The sequence below is a fragment of the Pyxicephalus adspersus genome, chromosome 9 (assembly GCF_032062135.1).
Source record: "Pyxicephalus adspersus chromosome 9, UCB_Pads_2.0, whole genome shotgun sequence".
Taxonomy (NCBI): domain Eukaryota; kingdom Metazoa; phylum Chordata; class Amphibia; order Anura; family Pyxicephalidae; genus Pyxicephalus; species Pyxicephalus adspersus.
Genome location: NC_092866.1, coordinates 1,655,426 through 1,677,213, shown reverse-complemented (window position 1 = coordinate 1,677,213; position 21,788 = coordinate 1,655,426). Strand labels below are relative to the sequence as shown.

The 21,788-nt window shown below is 37.5% G+C and overlaps 1 protein-coding gene across 2 annotated transcripts in view; it reads left to right on the top strand.

The window, feature by feature from the left end:
• Positions 1-21,788, top strand: part of BANP (BTG3 associated nuclear protein) — a 210,087-nt gene that overhangs the window by 92,049 nt on the left and 96,250 nt on the right. For both annotated transcript variants that reach the window (XM_072421339.1, XM_072421340.1), the window contains exon 7: positions 432-671. In XM_072421339.1, coding sequence (XP_072277440.1) covers positions 432-671 — 240 coding nt within the window. The remainder of the gene's footprint in view (positions 1-431; positions 672-21,788) is intronic.

Below are 21,788 nucleotides of genomic sequence, written 5' to 3'. Positions count from 1 at the left end.
CAAACTTCACAATGGCATTGTAGTTTCTGAGTTTTGGATTTTCCTGGCTATTTCAAATATTCTAGGCATCAGCAGTGTTATTTCAGCCATGTAAGCTTCAACATCTAAATGATGCAATCAACATTACAATTATTTAAGGTAACTATTGGTCTGCTTGTCAATGTTAACCAAACTCCTCAAGCTTAGTAATCATCTGGGTTAAAACCTTGGTCTATATGCAGCAGACATTGGTACATTATAACTTTATTTATGGTTTGTGATCAGATTACATGCAGTGTGTTCATTCTGAGCTTAGCTTTGTTAGTGGTGGATGAAAGATTTGTCATTAGTAATTTGTCCAGCCTAAATGTTTTAAAGGCTTTGCTTACTGACCTCTAAATATTGAAATACTGGTATTTTACACTAGTTAATTGTGCTATTCTCCCTTTCAGAGGATTACCCCAACGGCACCTGGCTGGGTGATGAGAACAACCCCGAGATGCGAGTGAGATGTCCAATCACAGCAGCTGATATGTTACATATCAGCACCAATTGCCGAACAGCGGAGAAGATGGCTCTAACTCTTCTCGATTACCTCTTCCACCGCGAGGTGCAGGCCGTATCCAACCTATCGGGACAAGGCAAACACGGCAAAAAACAGCTTGACCCATTGATGATCTATGGCATAAGATGTAAGTGTGAAAAAGAATTTGATGCTTGATGGTCAAAAATAGAAACTGGGACTTAAGTTTTAGGTGGTTGCAAATATTTTAGGTTAACTTCCAGCTCTATATGTTTCTCAGTCATTACCAATGGTCACACATTATAGTGGAGTTTCAATCTTCTTGTTGGCTGCATAGACTTCTTATTTCACTGATGGCAATACAGAAAAAGTAAGACTCTTCCCTAAGAAGGAGAGATAGTTTATTAGGGGATTAACTTGTTACCTATAATTTGTTAAAGTTTCAGAAAGTTGAAAGTTTGCATTTTCAGGGCCTTCTTGTTGATGAAGGGATTAAGAAACAGGCATTGGAGAAGCTGCTGTGAGCACAGCTCCTGTGGCTGTGGTAAGGTTGCCACAAGCAGCCTGCACAAGTTCTCCCTCCATACTTTAGTTTTCCTTGGAAGCTACCGAATTAAATAAAAATCAGTTTTGTGTAATGATTACACATAATATAATTCATAAAATAATAAAATAATTTTTTTAAAGACTAAAACATCCTGGATTTCCGGACCAGCGGCTATTAAAAAAAGAAAGATTTTGTGTACTTTTTACTATCCCTTTACTTTTCCCTTCAAAGCAAACTTTTCATGTCAAAACATTTATCTTTATCATTCCAAACCGTTTGACAGTTGTCAAGCCAGTAACTGCATTGTATTAAAAAACAAAATGAAATTGTGTGTTGTACAAACATGATGATGATAGATTGGACTTAAAAACCTGGTAATATTTAGCCATGGCTTAAGATGACAGGTTCATGTCTTTTGTAAACCCCACCCTGTGATGTAACACCGAAGTCCACAATACATCAGTCTGTTCCCATCGGCTGTATGCACTTACAATCTAGGGTCAGTTCTGAAAGCAAAGTCATTTTCAGCCCTCGAATTAGTGCAGGTCATTTTTAGGATGTGTTGTTCCGTACCGGAGCAATGCCTGTGTGGGAGTCAGCCTAGGTCAGAGCGAGGGCGACTTCTCTAGGGCTTGCCCTCAGCCTCTGTCTATTCTCAGCCTGAAGCCCTTGGGCTTTAAGTGGGCTGAAAACTGGAATGTGCCTCATCTAAGAAAAAGAGGTCCCAGCCTCCTTAATCATGACTAATAATCTCCCACCCAAATTGAAGCACACAGTCCCATTTTACTCATTGGGAGATCACTTAAAAGGGGGCAAAGGTACTTCCTGGCTTTTAAAAAAAGCCATTCTTGTGTGTTTAATTTAAAGATGTAGTTCCCAGCTGTCTTCAATACTGGACTCCTCTCCTTCTGTCTTCATGTAACAATTGCACTTTACTTCATAGCAGAGATACTATGGCTGGCGGATCCAAATATTTGTGTATATACAGCAAGCAAACAACATGGGATAGTGAAAACAAACAGATTGCATTCTGGCACAAACAACCCGTGTACAATCAAGATATGTTTTCCCAGATTAGGTGGAAAGTGAAGGCAAACCCTACCTATAATATGAGATAGGAGTGCACTGCCTACAAATACTTTCTGTTCTTTGAGGGTTTTTTCTTGACATAAATGACACAAAGTTAAGTAGGATCTTTTGTTGTATTTTATTAGTCTTTTTAGCTATAACTTGCAAGATATTATATGGAGGTCAGCAGTGGATAATTTTACATTGTTGTGCCCGAGTGCATGTTATGGTATGTGAGTTTGTCTGCAGCCTCATAACTGTATATCTGTAGTGTGAGATCTAAGACACTGCTTCCTCTGTAAGTCTCCTGAAATTTGGTGGTATCACTACTGTACTGCTTACTGTTCACTCTGCCAGATTTTTAGATATAAGGAAGATAAGCCCTGCCTCTACCAAGATGGCATCATCCATAGAGAAACACAGTGCAGAACAAAGCATTGTAAATTAGTAAGACAAAAATCCTGTGCTAGGGGATCATTGGTCATACGAGTGCCTATTGCTCTATATTCCCATTTCTCTTCATTTTATTGGGCACAAGTACAGTCCTTAAAGGCATGCTGCAATCTTTTTCCTGATTTGGCAGTGGGCACTTGCTTCACTTCTTTTACTCCAAAGAAAAGAATACAGGTCTGCGCGGGCAAAAGACTTTACATGTTAAAAGATGTTGGCCTTTGATGATCTGGCATTCTACTGAAATTTTGGCATGAAGCTACTTTAAGGGTGAAGCTACTTTGTTGAATATATAAAAAAAATCTGGCTTTATTCCTTCTGCAATCCCACAGAAAATACTTCCCTTACTAAATGGGTAAGGAACATATTTCATAGAGATCAGCTCCATAACATAAATATCTCTATACGTTTCCAATTAACGTTTGAAAAAAACTCTAAACATCTGATCTGCAGCAACAAGTCAAGATGCAGTAATCCCTTTAAATTCATTTTTAATTAGCATTTGTAACACGTGCCCTGCAGCCGTCTACTCTGCAAATATTTCCATAGCATGTCTGAATCAATTTTATGAGACTTAATTAACACACACTCTGAAATTCCTTAACACAGAGGCTGGAATATGGCTTTTATGACATTTGGACAGATCATAGGACAGGATGGAATAATAAAAAAATGCATGTAGTGTGCATTCCGTTCTTTAAAGTGGAACTGACACAAAAATAAAGATAATGGGTATAATTAAATGCATAAGACAATATAAACCTATAGGAAACCATCTGCATATAACGATGGTAACCGGTGTGTCAGATTTACCCAAAAGGCTTATGTTTTTTTTAATTTGATTGAGAAAGGAAGATATTGTGGGTATGGAAAAAGAAAGGAAAGGAAAGAAGTGAAGGTGGTGATGGTACATTAGGAAGGGAGTGTGTTTAGGGAGGAGGACGTGTGCCTGAAAGAATTGGGGGTTCTAGATTTGTAGATGGAAAGAGGGTTTTTGTTTGGGTAAAGGGTGGGGGATAATTAGGTAGAGAAAGACAGGCTATACAAATATTATGTCTACAAAGAACAGCCAGTAATCCTTAATATATGAGAATTCAATCCAATTGAACTACATTTTCTAATTCTGTCCTTCTCATTGGTAACAGGAGGCAGTTGTCTTCCATCTATTGTATTTTAATGACTTTTAAGCACTAGAGAAATATAGATATATAGGAGATGATTGCTTAAAATATAAGGGACATACAGGCTGCTGCATGAAGTGAATAAATTGGGATTTTTTGTATTAACATTTTGATACATTGTTGAAATAGAGGAGTCGTCAACCAGGTCGGCATCATTTTATTGAAAAATTACTGATTTCCCCTTAAAACAAAGGTTTTGGAGCAGAGGGTACTTACAAAAAACAAAGAAGCAAAACAGAGTATATGTCATATTTCCAGCATGGGTGAGGAGTGCAGAAAAGAAAGTACATTAAAAAGCAGGTAGGAACTCTATGCCACCTAGTGAAGTTTAAGGCCAGATTTGCACTTGCATATGTAGTTGGTAGTAGCTGAGACCAAGAATAAGAGAGCATGTATGCCTAATCTGTGTATCTGTATTGGAGGATAATATTTCAATAAGGGTACATCTGGTACAGTGAGTGTATGGAAATTAAAGGTTGGAATAGGAAATGTGTGATTGGAAGAACTTCTCAGATTATCCAACAGATTATCATTATCTGTTTTTAGTTGACTGAAGAAGTTTTTCAGTCTACAAATACTGTTGGAGGACCAGTGACTGGTGAGTGATACTATGTGCAAGCTCAGATTGTAACTCTCGATTGCCCACATTTAACAGCGCACTAGACTTTTCTGTAGGAATGTCAAGGAGCGGGCTGTTCTGAGCTGCTTAGACTACCAGTCAGGCTGAACAAAATTACAAATCCGTTAGCAGGTTGTACAGTTTAAATATTTGCATTCTGACTGTGTATCATTATTTTTCCTGCAGCCATAGATCCGTTCTGTGCCAAATGCTCCTTGCAAATGTTCCTCATTCTTTTCAGTTTAAGGTATAAGTATGTTTACTGTTATTTCTAAACTGCATCATGGCTGTTGTAATGACTTCATGGCAATTTGTACACTGTAGCTCTTGTACTTATTTTTGGTTTGTGTAAATAGAGACCCTGGAGTCTGTCAGCAAAGAGAGAATTGTGCATGAAAACATCTTTTCAGTTCACTTAAATTGCCTTAATTTGTTTCTAAAGCCAAGTATAAAGGTATAATATTTTACAGCTTATTAGTCCATTGGTGTAGTAGCTGCATTAGTTGGGTAGTTGTAACACTTCCAGTCATAGTGTAGTTAGACTGATTCTCAATAGGTAAAGTACAGTAAGCATTGTCACCCTGGAACAGGAAGCATGTCAATCAAAGGATCAGTAGGTGACCAGTGATCTGTAGGAAGCAATGCAGCCCCCCATCTAAAGGCCGGTAAGCTGCAATATACTACATATATTTTCTTCTTCGGTTAAGATACACTTTAAGATTAACATTTCTTTTTAAATGAGGGAGAATTTGTGAATCCCTGAGTGACTTCTGGTCTGGTAATTGGCGTGGTATCACTTTTCCGCACCACGTTGAAATAACAATTTTTTAAGGCGGAATCCTTGTCTGTTCGACTGCCTCGTCAGCAGAACTGCATTTGCTGTCGGCTTCAAGAAATGTCAGTAGCTAATAAAAACACTTTCCTATAAGTTTACTTTGGTGTTAGGAGATCCCTGAGTAGGCAAAAATATAAGTATTGGCTGGAAGCAGAGTACAAGGAATGGAATCCCTATCAGCGAGGGGCCCCGGGGCCAAAAAACACACTATGTATGCTCTCTACTTACAGGGGTTATGTAGATAATATTCTTCCGAAGTATTTAAAGCATTGTAACTAGATATTATAAGGAAGTATTATGGATTTATATACTAATTTCCAAGTCTTTCTTTAGATCAGGCACCCAAAATTCTTTGATTCTGGGATAATTTTTTTTTTTTCTTTCTGTAGCTACTGTTCTTTCAAAATAATTTCCTAAGCTTGAACTTGCACATAAAATGATGGTACAGTGATCATTCAACCCCATTCTGACATTTTTTAAAATGGAATATGGAACTTTTTGTCTTCCGGCAGTTTTATCTCTAATGTCTCTTCAGGTCAATGTATGCAGTGTAAGGATTTTATAAAGCTAGGTACACACTTCCAATAATTATCGTTAGAAAACAAACGATTACGACCGATCAAAGATTATGCACGATTATATTTGAGCGATGGTATTGTGCACAATTCTGTACATGCTATAACAATACCATTGTTCAAATATAATTTACCAATAGTGTACACGCTAGATACGATTGTTTGAACGATGCAGAGAGTGACATGTAAAGGAGAAAGTGTATTGCAGAAACATGCACGATCACTGAACGACCATACACACAATAGATAGCGAACGATCGTCGGCCAATCAGATCCGCCATGGCGGTCCTTCTTTTCCAATGACAATCCTCATTCGTTGGCGCCACTGGTCAACTTTTTTGTTAACGATTTTCGACCGATCGGTCATTCATTTCCAACAATAAATATTGGAAGTGCCTACGCAGTTTAAGACTTTATGGCAGATTGTTAACATTTTTCTGCTAGATACTGAGCAAGATAAAAACATCTATTTAGGCCTCCAACACTATGAGCACTATGTCAAAATCACACCATTTTATGTACCTCTTTGTGCAAAACTTTGCAGGGGATTTCTGTACATTGACCACAGGCTCAGAGTAGTTAGCTCCAGTGTTGTACCATACATATTTGTCTGTAGGAGAATTACACAGAAGAGAATGTCATGCTAGTAAACAGTCAGGCATGCACACATCAATCAAACTCACTTCCAAACAAGAATTCTCTCATCAAATTTCCAGTTTAGGGCAGTAAAGGAATGTGGAATACACACAGCCCAAATGCTAGTAAATTATAAGGAAAACAATAATTCCTGGGGGCAAAACATTTCTAAACTTCCTGCTGCCTCATTCCAAGTGATTTTGTCAGGCCTTAGTTGCTGCCCCACTACCGGTAATATAAAATAACCTGAAAATGATTTTTCAGGAAACTCACTTAAAGTAATATGTGTTTCATTTGATGACATCTTTCTTTTGCCTTGCAATCTTTCAAGACATGTCTTTTTGTTACTCAAATTAATTTTACATAATGCTTTTGTTAAAGAATATCGCAAAATAGAATAAACAGTAGATGACAAAAAAGGGGCAGGTGGAGTAAGGCAGCCACCCCATCTAAAGACAAAATAATTGCAACATTGTATGTTTGTGTTTCTGATAAAAAAACAAACGATGTATTTTAATAAAATGCCCACTAGCATAGCTCAAATCTATTTTTTTTTCCTGAAGAGGAAGGATCCACTTTAGCAAGACAAAAATTCATTCTGATATTCATTCTGACTCCAGGCTTTCATTTATTCATGTATCAGTTCCCTTTTTCCCAAATTTCCATCCTCAGCAGAATTGTCAGTCTGTTTGCCCAAGGAGCTGATTTAACGAGCCTCACACCTTTGGTTTCTAGCCATACAATTTATATCCCTGACATGATTAAATATACAAAACTGAAAACTTCTTTTCATATCCCCTGCAGGTAACTCCCTTTTTAATCCTCTATCATTATTATATCTTAAGATTGTTTACCTTTTCTTAATATTCTTTAAATATAGGATGAGGGTCTCTGGCTGCAGGGAATATATTGATTAATGAAACATCTCTTGCCTGCTGAAATCTAGTAATCTATTCACATTTAAAAATAAATATATCAGTACAGCATGTTTCTGTCACCGAATGATACGGGTAATATCTTAAATGTTAAAATGCTAAAAGTAAAGTAAAGCTGCAAGTCAACTGAAGTGTCCATGGTTTCTGATGGAATTCTGTTAAAAGAATTCTGTAAACTGACTCATATTAAAATAAAAAGCGCTGTTGTACTCGCACATTGTCATTCTCAACCATGTCCTTTCACACATAATAAGTAAATATGTGTACATTGGATACATTTATGTTTCAGTATTGGAAGTTTCGGTCTTCTTGTTTTTTGTATTCTAGGAAATTTTCTGGTAAGTTTTCCTACAAAAATAACTTTGAAGGTACAGGTTACCTTCAATGCTAAAGTACTTCTTTTGTAGCCCTCCCCAGTAAGTAATGCTACATGAAGGAATTGTCACTTTCTACATTCCTCCAGGGTGGGTGATATTCCTGGGCCTTCTTCCAGAATGCTGGATCAGCAGACCTCTTGCTAAACATTTATCCTGCTTTGTAAAGTGATTTCTGGTGACATTTTGGATCCTTTATGCCAGGAAAAGGCCCACTAATACCACCCTTACCTGGGTAAGTTAACTGGAACATTTTTCCACTGGGGGAAAAGTTAGGAGTTTCATAGGATGTAGACTTTGTATTTTATGCAAGGTCTATGTTAAGAAAGCATTAAATGCTATCATTCCCTGGCCTACATTACAGCAATAGTAAAGAGAGCATAGCCCCTTTATTTAAAATCGGGGTAAGGGACAAAAGCCCTGCCAGATTTGTGCTGGGGGCTATGACCCCACTAGAGGAATTTCCCCCTTTTTGGTAGAGGAAATGATGGGAAAACCCTCTAACTAAAACACATTTCAACAAAATGTATTTTCCTGTATAGTGTGGAAGAGTTTGTCCAGCTCTAGTCCTTTGGGTCCACATACTTGAAGTTAAGCACCTAAAAGGGCTATTCAGATAACACAAAGTTTTTGCTATATGCAATATGTGTATATACATATACATTTTTTATATATATTAAAATTTAAATGGACAGAAGTAATCCTTTATCCTCCAGGAAGCGGTTCCATCTTTATGAGCACTGCTGGTAAAAGAGAAGAAATTAATGGAGAAAACTAAAAGAGCAAAGCACAATAGTGCGTTCAGACCAAGAGACCTCTCCTCTCTGGACTGCTTTTATGCCATCACACAGCAGGTCATTAGAGCGTCCTTGCTGGAATTTCTTTCATATTAAACTGGGAAACTCACACAAATCTTTTTCTAATTCCGAACATCTGATGCCAAGCTCTGCCCATAAATCTGCCAGGAAGAATTTTTCCAAATGAAAGTTTGTTTACCTTCACAGTTTTCACGTACTGTATCCATTACACCACAGAGGGAGCGAAGTTTATATTTGGGCTATCCACAATGATGAGGATATGTCTCTGAGCTAGAATGTCTCCTGCACCCAGGGTATGCACAATCACAGCTTAGTCTCTGCAGCTACAAAAACCTAATTACTGCAACCATAGCTAAATGTGTTCTAGTACAGGAAGCTGCTTGTGCCAGTACCATCTTTCCGCACGGATTAAGTTGTCACAGTCATCGGAGCAACATCTTAAGTATTTGCAGGATTTAGGCTGAAGCCTCGGCCTTTTGGTCAGCGAATACGATCGCCTTTGCTGACAGTCCCCCCCAGTGTAACTCACCAGTCAGGCTATAAATTCTGTCACTGGCAGCAATCCGGGGCAGAAAGGGCGGTTTCCTGTTGGATATTATCTATATACAAGGGAGTCAGCTGTTTATGGACTGTTGGTAATGGAATATGTACTAATAAAATTGTTTGAAAGCATTTTACAGCTGTGATATGTAAATTTCTGTAAAAATAATCCACAAAGGACTTACAATAGTAACCGCTTCAGTCCAGTGAAGAAAATGAAAGGAGAACTTGAATCATGAAGGAAAGTCCTGAACGTTTTCTGGTTCCGCTTCTTATGAAGACATTTCAGCTTTACACGTTTGCACGAGTAACTCCTTGACATGTCACAGCATACAGCAAAAATTTGTTGACAAAATCTCCACCGTTTATCAATAAAAATCCGTCCTTAAGCTCCAATTAGTGACTTTGCCAAAACTGAGATATCATGGATCTGCTGCAGAAGGGAGAAAACATTTTCTCAGTCTCCTCCGGAAGTATTCTGACTTCAACATTGTAACTTTGTAAAAAAGTCATAAGGTAAAATGTTGCAAAGTGTCAGTAGTTACATTTTTAAACCACAGTTTGTACTAAACCTATTCTGAAAGAATTGGCCATTTGCAATCAGATGTGTTGGTGTTTTATTTTAATAAAAAGGTCCTTATCCTAATGCAGTCAGGCCTTGGTTTCTTCTCTAACAATTGTGCATCTGTTGCTGCCTTAGGAGATCTGATAAATGTAATTTTTGGTGATGTGAACAGAAGATAAAATTAAAGCAAGATAAAAACAAAAAAGTATTATAATTTTATTGGATTAAAAGCTCAGTGTCAATCAGAACTGTCTCTATTTCAGTTTATTAAGCCCCGGTTCTCTAGGGACAGCAATAAAATACCCGTGAGCGATTTTGAATTGAGGGAGCTTGGCCAGAATAAATGACTTGTAGTATTTCTAACAAAACATCTGGACAGAGGCCAAGCTATTTGCAATTCACGAGTGCTTCTTGTACAAAAGGCTGCGTTTTTGTGTCTTCCTACTATCCTTCCCACCAAAGGTGTTGTTTTCTCTTTTGGGAACTGGGCTTATTTTGATAGGCAATCACCAGCGAGCACTGTTGAATTGCGGCCGACTCTGCGAGGCCGCAGAAACAGAGGCTTTCTTCTGTGGAGTTCATGTGTAAGGCAGGTGGGTTGGGTAAGGGTCATTGTCAGCGGGCGGTGTTGTATACGCGCTTGTGCCAAATTGCATTGTGAACATGTGGTAGAGACGTTTCCTCTCTGTTATTTGACCGGCGTTAAGCTCTGCAGCTCTTCGCTTCTTGCTTCACCATGTGTTAATGTTGTATTACAAGTGTATGGTATATCACTGACAGGTCATTTTTTTTTTTTATGGTATATTATTAATGCTGGAGGAGTCAATGAGAACCCGTCACCACTTTACAGCAGTGGTTTATCTGGGGCCAGGCAGCGCCATGTCCGTTCAACAATGCTGCAGTTATGCAACATTCTTCAAATAAAACCTGGCTTTGTAAAATGCAGTCGGGCCTCTGCCTGTTTTTTATTAAGTTAAAATTAAATGAGGAATAGCTGGTTCTGTTTCCCGTTTCCTGTGATTGTATTATTTATTCAGTCACCAGTAAAGATCTTTGCAATTATATTTTGGGAAAATGCATTATTTTGACAAAATGTCCTGTGGCTATCAGAATGTGCTGATGGATGTCTATGGCAAACATTTTCTGTTTGTGTCCACTATATTCTTGATGTCCTGGTAACATTTCAATAGGAATCAAGGGAAAGCTTCTATCTAAGAGAGGATTTTCTTTACTATGATATGCCCACGAGACAGTCTTTGCCTTATGTGCAAGGTGCAGGATAGGTGACAGGTTTTGCACTATAGCCAGCAGTGGTAATGCAATATCTAAGAAACCTGCAAAGGGGTTCTTCTTTATAATTATTCTAAATCTCATCACCTAAATGTCTTCAGGTTTATTGGTAAAAAAAAAAAGTCCTGGTTTTTATGGACAACATTTTGTGATAAGTTGAAGATTGGTTTGGCCACCTACAGAGCAATGACAACTTCAAATCAGCCCAGTAGTTTTCAACATATGAGAAAAAAAGGGTTTAAAGGACATTTAGTACAACATATGGAAAACATCTATGAGACATTAATATTAAAGTGTTACCAAACCTAACAGATGTTAAACGTGTAGCCTCATGTACTTTATTTCAGTGTTTTACATCTATGTCATTGCTGTGTAAGATGAAGTTGTATCTTATAAAGGGTGGCTGCATTGCCTTTCAAAATCTCCCTGAAGGTTTTGCATAGTGAAGCCTCCATAATATGCACACTTCAGGCCGGTAATGCTCCGAGTCACACACAAGTGGCACAGGGAAGCTGGCTTAAAATGGAACATCTGTTCCCTTCACCAGCTGTAGCTGGTTTTGGCCCCTGGATCCTCTTCCCTGCACAGTACACAAATTGCAATGGATCCTGAGACTTGTAGTCCCCAGGTCAAGTGTTCCTTTAGTGTGCTTCCTAGGCAGAAGAAAAACTGCAAAAGAAACACAGGGCCGATCTTTTGACTATATGAGTCTGCAGGGGTCCAAACTGACAGCAGCATTTAGCTCACTGTTGCATATTTCATAAAGAATACCCCAGTCCTTACTTTCACTGCCTGTGTTCCCTTGGGGAGAATTCCTTTAATTCCTGTCACAAGACACTACAGGAAGTTATGAAAGATCTCTCCAAAGAATGAGCAGTCCTTCAGTTCTCTATTTCTCACCGGTTGACTATAATAATTTCCATCAGCTTTTGCTCACGGCCAATGGTAAACAGGACAGATACAAATTATATATCTCGCCGGTGGGGGGAAATGGCTTTTACAGCTTTAATCCCTAACCATATAATATATTTTGTTAACTAAAAAGCAATAACTTTTTTTTTTTTTTAAACCTAAAATATGGTTTTGTCAAGTCAGTAGCTTCTGAAGCTGACATTTTGCCTTTGTTTTATAGAAAGAGCAGGAAGAGTTAAAGTATCTCATATGGGAGATATTTCTTATCACTTCCTATTAGGATAGGAAGCAAATAAAAATTTCTCCAGAAAACTCCATTTTTGTTGGGGAGGGTTACAACTATTGACAATGTTTTTATTGCTGTCTACGCCTTTCCGTTCTGATACTTACATCACAAACAACAGTTATTGTTGGTAAAAATCCAAGAAACCTTGTAAGACAAATTTCTGATTTTACTGCCATCCACCTTGGCTGGTTTTGTGTACTGTAAAATGATCACAATGTCTTAAAGACCTGTTGTAGCTGCATAAAGCTTTATGAGTCTGCGTGTTTTATAAAATGACATCCAACATCAATAGCTATGTTTATCCCTGTGTGCCATGTCCCTAGATAGCACCGGAATCCTAGGTCAGAACAATCTGGGAATCAAAACTGTGCAAAAATGTTCAAATCATTATTAAATGAGGAGTTAACATTGTAAGAACAGCTTCTTTCTGCAGTTGTCTGTCAGTCTTGCACGTGCCTCATTTTTTTTAATTCAACCTTTAGTTTTTTCCGACCAAATGCCAATTATGACACCCTGGCATTGCTCACGGATCTTAAGTCTTGTCCCATATGTTGTTGCCATTCTGTTCCTCTTTTCTCAGTAATTGTTGTTATAACAGTGTATCTGTTATAATATTCCATTAGGAAGAAACTGTTCCAGCCTGCCGACTGGCCAAAAGTAATAGCCGGCCAAAAAAGAGGCCACAAGCGGATAAGGATGGGAGAGATGTAAGAGTAAAAAGCATATTAAAATCTGCAGTGATCGCACGTAGGGTTCTAATTCACCACCCTATATTTCCTCATCTTTTTCAGATACTGTACAACGAATTATACTAAACTGCACTCATCATGTATACAAATATGTACAGTATAGGAAATAACCGGCATTGCCAGAGTGAGGTGAATATTGACCTAATAAATAGGGTTCTTCTTATCAAACTTTTAACATTGCTACACTAAATGTCCAAAGGTTAATGAAATCCCTACATAAATTTTGAGTTTGGTTGTCTTGCATTGAGGGGTATTGGTAACACTACAGCATACAAAGACATTTCACACAATTTTGAGTTGGCAGCATGTCCTGGCTATACATCTAAGATGATTCCTGATCAGATTCCTGACCCTGTAAACCTTGGGGCTACCATGCAATCGCATTTTACTAAGCAGATACACTGGCCATTTTACAACAACATGTATGAGCTCCCATTCACACTTGTGTGTTTTTTTTGTATAGGATCTCCTCCAGTTGCAGCAGCTTTACTACAAATCATCCTTAAAAAGGGAATTCCTCAGCCTCAGTCAGACCATAAGCCATCTTTCCAAAAAACTGGTGATTGAGGTCTATCCAGATTCCCAGATGACGGATATATTGAGAATAGAGGGGAAATCTTCCAGTGAGGATGTGTCAGGGTAATGAAGCCACCATTAAACCGATATAAAATCAATGCTATGGTGGATTGTAATGGAATCCCTGGGGACTTCCTGCCAAGGCCTGGGGTACTGCAGAATCCCTGATGAAGAAATTGTCATGTAAAAAGTACTTTTAAAGAGAAGACTGTAATATTTCAATAGGTTTAATCCTGAAGGGTAATATATTTCAGGAAAATAGCTTAGTAAGTATTATAATTTTAATCTCTAGATAAATGTTATTGCTGATAAATATGGAAGATATGGTAGAACATCTTATAAATGCTGCCATAATAAGTCAAAGTCTTGGCAGGATTCCTCATTTTGAAAAAAAAAAAAAAGTTCAGTCATATCATGGCTCCGTCAGCATAGAGGCCGATGTAGTGCCATATGTATGCCTAAAGAAGGCTAATTTGTCATTTGTCAAAAAAATAAAAAAATCAAAAAAAATCAAATGCTAGGTGAAATGCCATATTTAACTTTCCTTCTTAAACCTTCATTTACAAAGCCACAAGCTTCTTTGGAAGAGCCGATAGCCTCGATGGTGATTCATAACTTTGTTTTTCTTGGCGGTTGGTGTGACGGATACTCGCAGTCCAGATGGATTTCTGAGATTCTCTGGAACGGGCTTATGTAACAGGATGTCTAGGGAGTATTTTATAAAATATGTAACTGTATAAATATGAAAGTGCATGTGCACACACTTCTGTTTATATAGGTGCCTTGGTAAACAGATATTTATCTGCCGTTCAATAACACACTTATCCCCTCTATTAGGAGAGAAAAGTCTGCTCCGACACTGATGGTGCACGAAAGAGGAAATATCTTATGCATAAAGTAAAACTTTAACTTGTGTGTTGGGGAAAAGGCAATCATTCACCAACCGTAATAGCCACACTTTCTCCTTTTAGGTTACTTTAAAGTTTGTGCCAAGGCAATTTGTCATGTTCATTATGATATTAAGAAAACCATACTGGAAACTGGAGCTTAGAGAACAAAACCTTGCTTGTATGAAGCAGCATTTTGTAATATTTGCAGCATTTTCTCTCATATTTTGATGTAATGTCAAATATTTGCAGCTACTTTTCTTGGTCAGTCTTCTCTCCCCAACTTTTCAGTTTGCAATGATGATGTAAATACAGTTACCATGCCATGAATCACAGGTAATTTAAAGCTGAACTGCAGCAGGTATAAATGATACAAATCAATAAAGATCTCACTACTACAAATGTATTTCTTCCTAATGAGATCTTAAAACCCAACTCCAGACACAAATTGGGGTCATTGTCACAATTTCTGGCCTTTTTATCCCACGTTCTGCCTCATCTGCTCCCAGCTTTGGGTGTAAGGTCCTTTCCTGCATTTTTTTTAGTTCCCACTTGTTACATTAGATTATTTAGCAACTGTTTACTGTAGCTTACTGCTTGTAAGGTTTTAGACTTCCTGTGTTCCTCAACGGAGGAAGAAAAAATAGGACTTTGTACAGTGTATTTCTTTTTAAATCCACACTTTCCCCCCACACTGGTGTGTATGAATATAGTTTCCGAAATGCTTTGATACAATACTGAGACATGTTGGTAATAGGGAGGGGTTGTACCTTTGCTGGCCTGCTGTTTGCTCTTTTACTAGTATCCATTCTTCCTTGAAGTGGCAGCATACTCTAAAGTTTAAGAATTTTGGGGCTGAATAAAGCTCCTGGGTGATCCAGCAAACCTGGAATGGATCTAGTCCAGGATTGAAAACATTTGCCAACTAATAGAAATGAAATTTTAAGAAATCCATTCCAGGTTCGCTGGATCACCTACGTTCCCCCATTATAGTCCTATTTTCTCTGATGTTAAACAGCTTTTATAAATAATGCCATTTGTGTACACACAAAACAGTGTCTGAAGGTATTAAGGAGATTCAAAATTAAAAAAAAAAAGCCCAATGCTTCAAATAAAGAGCTTGCTTGTTTTTTATAAAGAAATATCAAGATACAAATAAATCAATTTATGTATCAACTAATTAATGTATATTTAAAGACTGTTGGAGATGTATTGCTTCAATCCACTTCCACCATTGGTTACATACCGTGCATCAATATTTATCTAATTACTTTTATAAGCCAACCTCCTATTTTTCAACGTGTTGATTGGAAACATCATGTGCTGAGATGTAGACATATCCGTTAAGCTAAATATATTACAACACTTGAAATCAGTTCCTTTATCCTGTCCAACACATCTGATCCCTGGCACTTATAATGACATTTGGAATGTAAATGGAACTTTCTTCACCCACGGAGAGCAAGAAGGATTGCATATGTTCAAAAAAATAAATAACAAGATTAATTCTTTCTGAACAGGCAGGGAATCCCCTCCTGAAAACAAAAGAAAATGTCTAGATTTTCTAGAGTAAGGTCCTACACTGGGTCAAGTACCTGCGGTTCACTACTGGGTGGGTGGAATTCTCCAACTTCAAGACCCTTACAAAAAAAGGTTGTGGATGCCTTCAAATATTACATGGGGTTTCAATACATTCATTATATTCATTCTAGTGTAAATCTATTAGTGGTGTAGATTTCAAATGACTTTTTTGTCCACTACCGGCTGGCCCAGGAAATTCAGCCCAAGAGCTGGCTGATGCTAAAAGAGTCCCAAATTTATAATATAAGATCCAATGGTAACTGATGCAACAGTTTGTGCATTCATCTACAATTTGAAAGTCAGCAATTAAACACAAGGTGCCGGGAAAAAAAACAGGACTACAGTTTACCATGGATCATATGGACACAGGCCAGGCCTTTTGGGAACAGTATGCCATGGACTAATAAAACATTAATAGAATTGTTTACATCAATTTTCTACATATTTTGTTCAAACTGAAGACTATATTTCAGTAGAACAATCCCATACCCACTTCAAAATGTGGTGGTGGAAATGTTATAGTTTCAGGGTTCACCTCTACCAGATAGAAGATTCTGCTTTTTTTGGGGGGTGGTGGTTCACACATTCACCTCTCCCTCTGAAGAAGCAGAATATTCTACCTGCGAAACGCGTTTGGAGCATTGTTTGAACACACATAGAACTTGTTATCCTCTGACGGACTTTGAAAAAAGATGTCCTTATCTCACATCAACATACAATGATAACCAATAGAGTATCTTTGTTTTGCAGACCACCAATAAATTGCTTCCCAGTTAATCTGACTTCCTGCCTGAAACCTCCTCCTTTTCTATTCACTATCTTGAGAATTGTATTTATTTTTCTTGTATCTTTTATCAAGTATATCCACTTGTGAAGTATTATTTCCATGGGGGACAGAAGTCTGTGGCTAAAAAAGAGATGTTAAAAAAACTTATACAAAGAAGACGTTAAAAGTCATCCAAACTTATAAGACGTTCTCATAAAATAGCAGAATTGGTTTCATGTGTATATGATTTATTATTGAATGAATCCAGTATCTTTATTATTTTTTGCTAAGATTTGTTTTTTGGAAATGTTTAGTAATGTCTGTGACAGTAGTGGTAGCTTTCACACACACACTGTGTGCATTTCACCCTCACTCATCCTTTATATGTCTTCATTCCGGCCTTTCATATTTCCTCTGGGTGTCATTTTGCACATACTTATCTACTTCATTTTTTGAATATATATTTTATTGAATTCAAAACCTCTCCAGCCATTTAAACACTATGAAACGCCACAGCTTGAATTGTAATTTGTCGCCAGACAGAAATTAAATCTTGGGGCTTAGAAGTCTGTTCTCTAATAAAACAGCAAATTATATTTATTAATTCTGGCAATAGCTAAACAATCTATTAGAGCCACACCTTGTATCATGGCAAGCTTTGCTCTGCTCCACCGTCTTTAGCTTGGCATCTACAGAGAGCTGGCTTTGGCACTAACCCTGGATGTGGAAAGGGTGATCGCTGTCGAACTGGGTTGTTTTTTTCTACAGCCTTTCTTGGTAACTTTTTTCTTTGCTATTATACAAACCAGAGAACAACATCTGAACACATCATTCAAAATGTTGCAAAACAAGTCCTGATTAAGACACTTAATAATTGTATATAGGAAATGCAGAACTTCAGAATAACAGAAAACAATTCATAAAAATAATATAGTGATGAAAGTAAAAACAAATCACTTATATTAATAATAATAATAATAATAATAATAATAACTACCGGTAAATACAGAGATAGAAACAATTAGCAACCATATTGTCTAATTTTATTTACTAATATTAATTTTATTTTTCGTGAAGAAAAGTTGTGGAGACCTATAGTAAGAACTGAATGTCCCCAAGTAAGGTGGGAACTCAGGAAATCATGAGCAGCTCAGGACGAACCTCACCAAATCTCAAGTGCATAGGACAATAATGTAAGCAAAACAACACATATTTTATATAATACTGTCTTAGAGAAAAAGAGGCAAAGGTGTATTTTCCATCAGTCCCAGAGGAACTTACTCCCGTCCTTTGTATATGTTTCTTTATGGATTGTATTGTCTTCACACAGCCTTCCTATCACACTGTTATCTTATTCTTTCCATCCCAGCTCCTGCATACATATGTCTTTGTTACAGCACCACTGGTGACAACCAAATCATATTCATGAAGTTAGAATGTTCATAATTACATCAACTTAGTTTAATGACTCACAGCTTGCTCCCTCATTTGATTTGTCGCTCCGTGGCCTGTTTGTCACATTTTCACATGATATGTAAACTCTGAAGTCTGATACTCCTAACAAATAACTTATTCTGGAGCAGACAAAACATTGTGTTTTGTTTATGACTTTGGATATGGATCACTCATCGATAATAAAACTCTTATTTGTGGATTTGCCTCTGTTTTCACACATTATAAATTCCAGGATGTCCCATGCTTCCAAACAACAATCTTTTCCAATGTATCTAACCCTCCTATCTGCAAAGTACTGTGCTATTTATCTTTATTCAGAGCTGAAAATTTAGATATCCTTGATGTGGATCCCAACAAACCTAAAATGGCACTAAACCTCTTTTTTAAAACAAAATGTGATGAAGCAGGTCCGTACAGGTGATGTTGCTTCTGCAATAAAATAACTTTATCTACCTGATTTCAATTTTTAAAACACACTCACCTGTTTCCTTTCCATTGTGGGTGCTGCCATCTTCTTATTTCTTTTCTTCCTGGTTTTCCATGGCTTTTCTTAGGCCATCTTGATTGGCTAGGCCTGGATGACGTAACTCCTGCACAGACATGCAGGAGTTTATTTAGTCCTGGCAGCTGCAGGGAGAGCAGAGTTGTTCCAGGCATTGTACACTGAGCTATGCATGCTTCTGACCCTCTTAATAAAAATCCACCTGAGAATGGACTTCCATTTTAGTTTGGGAACCATCATTTAAATTAGATCAAACAATATCAAGCTTCTGCTGGCCTCTCACTGTATACTTCACATATAACAAGTCTCCAGGGTAATAAGTAAAGTTATGGGAGTAAAGGTGCCATTTCCATATATTATATTATAAATGCTCTTTGGCGAAATGTATGGCATAGGTCCTCTTTGTGTCTCTTCTAGTAAACCTGGTCACTACAGCATTTGCTGATACCCTGTTTCCCCGATGATAAGGCATCCCCATCAAATAAGCCACCCCCCGATTTTTGCTCAAAAATAAAAATAAAGCTCCCCCCCCGCAAATAGGACACCCACCGATACCTGCCACCGTGTGCCTCTGTGTGACTCCTTTATGCTGGCTGCAGTGCAGAGCAAAACGGAAAGTAACTTCAAAGGCCAGCACACGTGCCCGCAACTCTGCACCAGGAAGGACAAGCAAGCTGCTGAGCCCTGCCCTAACACCTAACGGAGTCTGTTATCTGGCCGTAGAAGCCAAAAAAAAGTGAGTCAGTGAACAGAAGGGGACAATGAATGGCACATGAGTGATCAGAAGGGGACAATCAATGGCACAATCAATGGCACAAAGTGATCAGAAGGGGACAATCAATGGCACATGAGTGATTTTCAAAAATAAATGTGTACTGTAGTCTTCTTCATGGAAAAAAAAGACATCCCCCTGAAAATAAGACCTAGGGCATACTTTGACATTTCAAAAAATATAAGACAGTGCCTTATCATAGGGGAAACAGGGTAGCTGCTTCAAACGTTCCCATTTTTTGGGAACTTTTAGGTATGCAGTATTATGATTTTATGTTTCATGGAAACCATTCTGTTGTACAAATAAAACAAGTACAGCCCTATGTAGCAGGTTGCATCGTGATTGAGCTGCTCTCAATTTAAATACAGTGTTAATGTGCACTTAAAACAGAGATTTTGTGGCCAATAATATTAATTTATTCATTTAACATGCAATTTGGGACTCTCAGGAAGAAAACAATGCTGTTACTGTTTAGGTTTTATTTTTATTCTGCATGCTTTTTTGTTTTATTGAACTTTTTCTGCCAGACTTATTCTGGCCTTTGTGTATCTCCTCCCATATTAAATAGCTTTTTCCCTCCAAGACCAAATGGTTTCCAGAGCATCTATCTTACCGGATCATTTGTGTCAAGCCGATTTTTGGGGCAGAATGTCAGCAGCTAGAGCCCATTTGTTGGCTTTTCCGGCCGTTTCACACTGTGTTATCGCCGAGTATTATCCTAGCTTGTTTTCTGGAACTCTTCACTGTCTACTTGCTAAGATTATTCCTCATTTGTAATATTTCATCACATTTTGCTGATTCCTTGCTTTAGCCTATGTTATCTTTTTCCAGAAATTGTAATTTCACTCTTCTATTATTTGTTAAATCCTCTTTCATTATCTATATGTGCTTTTCTTTCTGCATACCTTTGTCTGTCATTTTCATCTTTCCTATGGAAGCAAATGCAGAAAGAACTTTAAAATGGACCAATATCTAATCTTTTGTTCAATTAAAATTTTTAAAACATGATAAAGAATAACATTGGGCCAGGCCTATAATGTTTCAAAACCATTGTTTATATGCATGGTTGTTGTTATATATGGCGGAAAAAAAAAATGAACGATATAGTGGTAGTGTCCAGGTTTTTTCAAAAACCTTAATGGGTATCAGCCAACCCCCGAAACAACATATACATATAAGAAACAGAGCAAGCTAGACAAAACACAGTTACTGCGTCTCCAGTTTGTGGGTCCAATTTAGATCCGACGATTTATTAACAGTCAAATAAGTAGGTTGACTGCATACGTGTAACCGCTGTACTCGACACGTTTTGCCGGATGCTTGCTTTGTTTCTTATATGTATATGTTCTTATATATGCACATGCCTGCAGCCATACTTGCTAATCTTACAATGCTATATTGTAGTTACTGCTCTTCTTAAATTGCAAAACAAAAAGTTGGTTGACTTACTGAAAACATTGCAGTTTGTGAGGCTGATCTGTTATCTCAGCAGTTGTTATTCACAGCCGGAGAGATGCCACTGGGAGCTCATTTCATTTTATTTTATAAATTATATATTTGTGAACATGGCAACAATGCACTTTCTGTATTATGAGTAATGAGATTTAGCTATTTTAATGTTACATAATTTATGTAATGTTTTTGGATCCTGTAGCATATAAAATATTTTGTTGTCAGGTCCTCTGTTAAAACCCCTACGCTTTCCACTAGCAGTCATCTGCATGCAGCAAATGAAATGTTCCGCTAATAGTACATGACATTTTTGCTTTAAACTTTGCCATTGCTTTTGATACATGGTGCTGTCAACGTGGCAGCATCAAGGCCAAACAAGTTGTGCGGTGTTCAGTATTTTTTCTTGGTTTGAGTATATGAAGTCATTATTTTATTAGCACCAAACTATCAGTGTGTGGTTCTAAAAACAAATTCCCAGTTTTCATAGAAGCTAGATAATGCTCCGGTTAGGAAATACAATAGGTCAATGTCTTCTTGAATGTGCCACACCTCCCCTTTAAAAAAGGACACAGCTTGTTATGCTATAGAGGACAGTTTCACCCTTGTGTTTATGTAAAGCGTGTCTAAAAGTGTGTTTTAGGGATAAATTGCTGTTTGTTTACAGCTGGAAGCAGCTTCCCCTGGCTCCAATGATGTGCCTATTTGCAGTGATTGTACGTAAAATGATGTGAACTCATTCTGCAAGTTTTAATCCTAGAAATGTGTTTTAACTATGTCCTGAAATATTGCCATATCAATTTTGGAGCACCTAGAATCTGGATTAATCAGAGGAATCTGTGGTTTGAAACTTTTGGTAGGTTTAGTTGAACTTTATTTTAAAATGAAGTACAGAAATGATTCAAGTTGGCTTCTGTG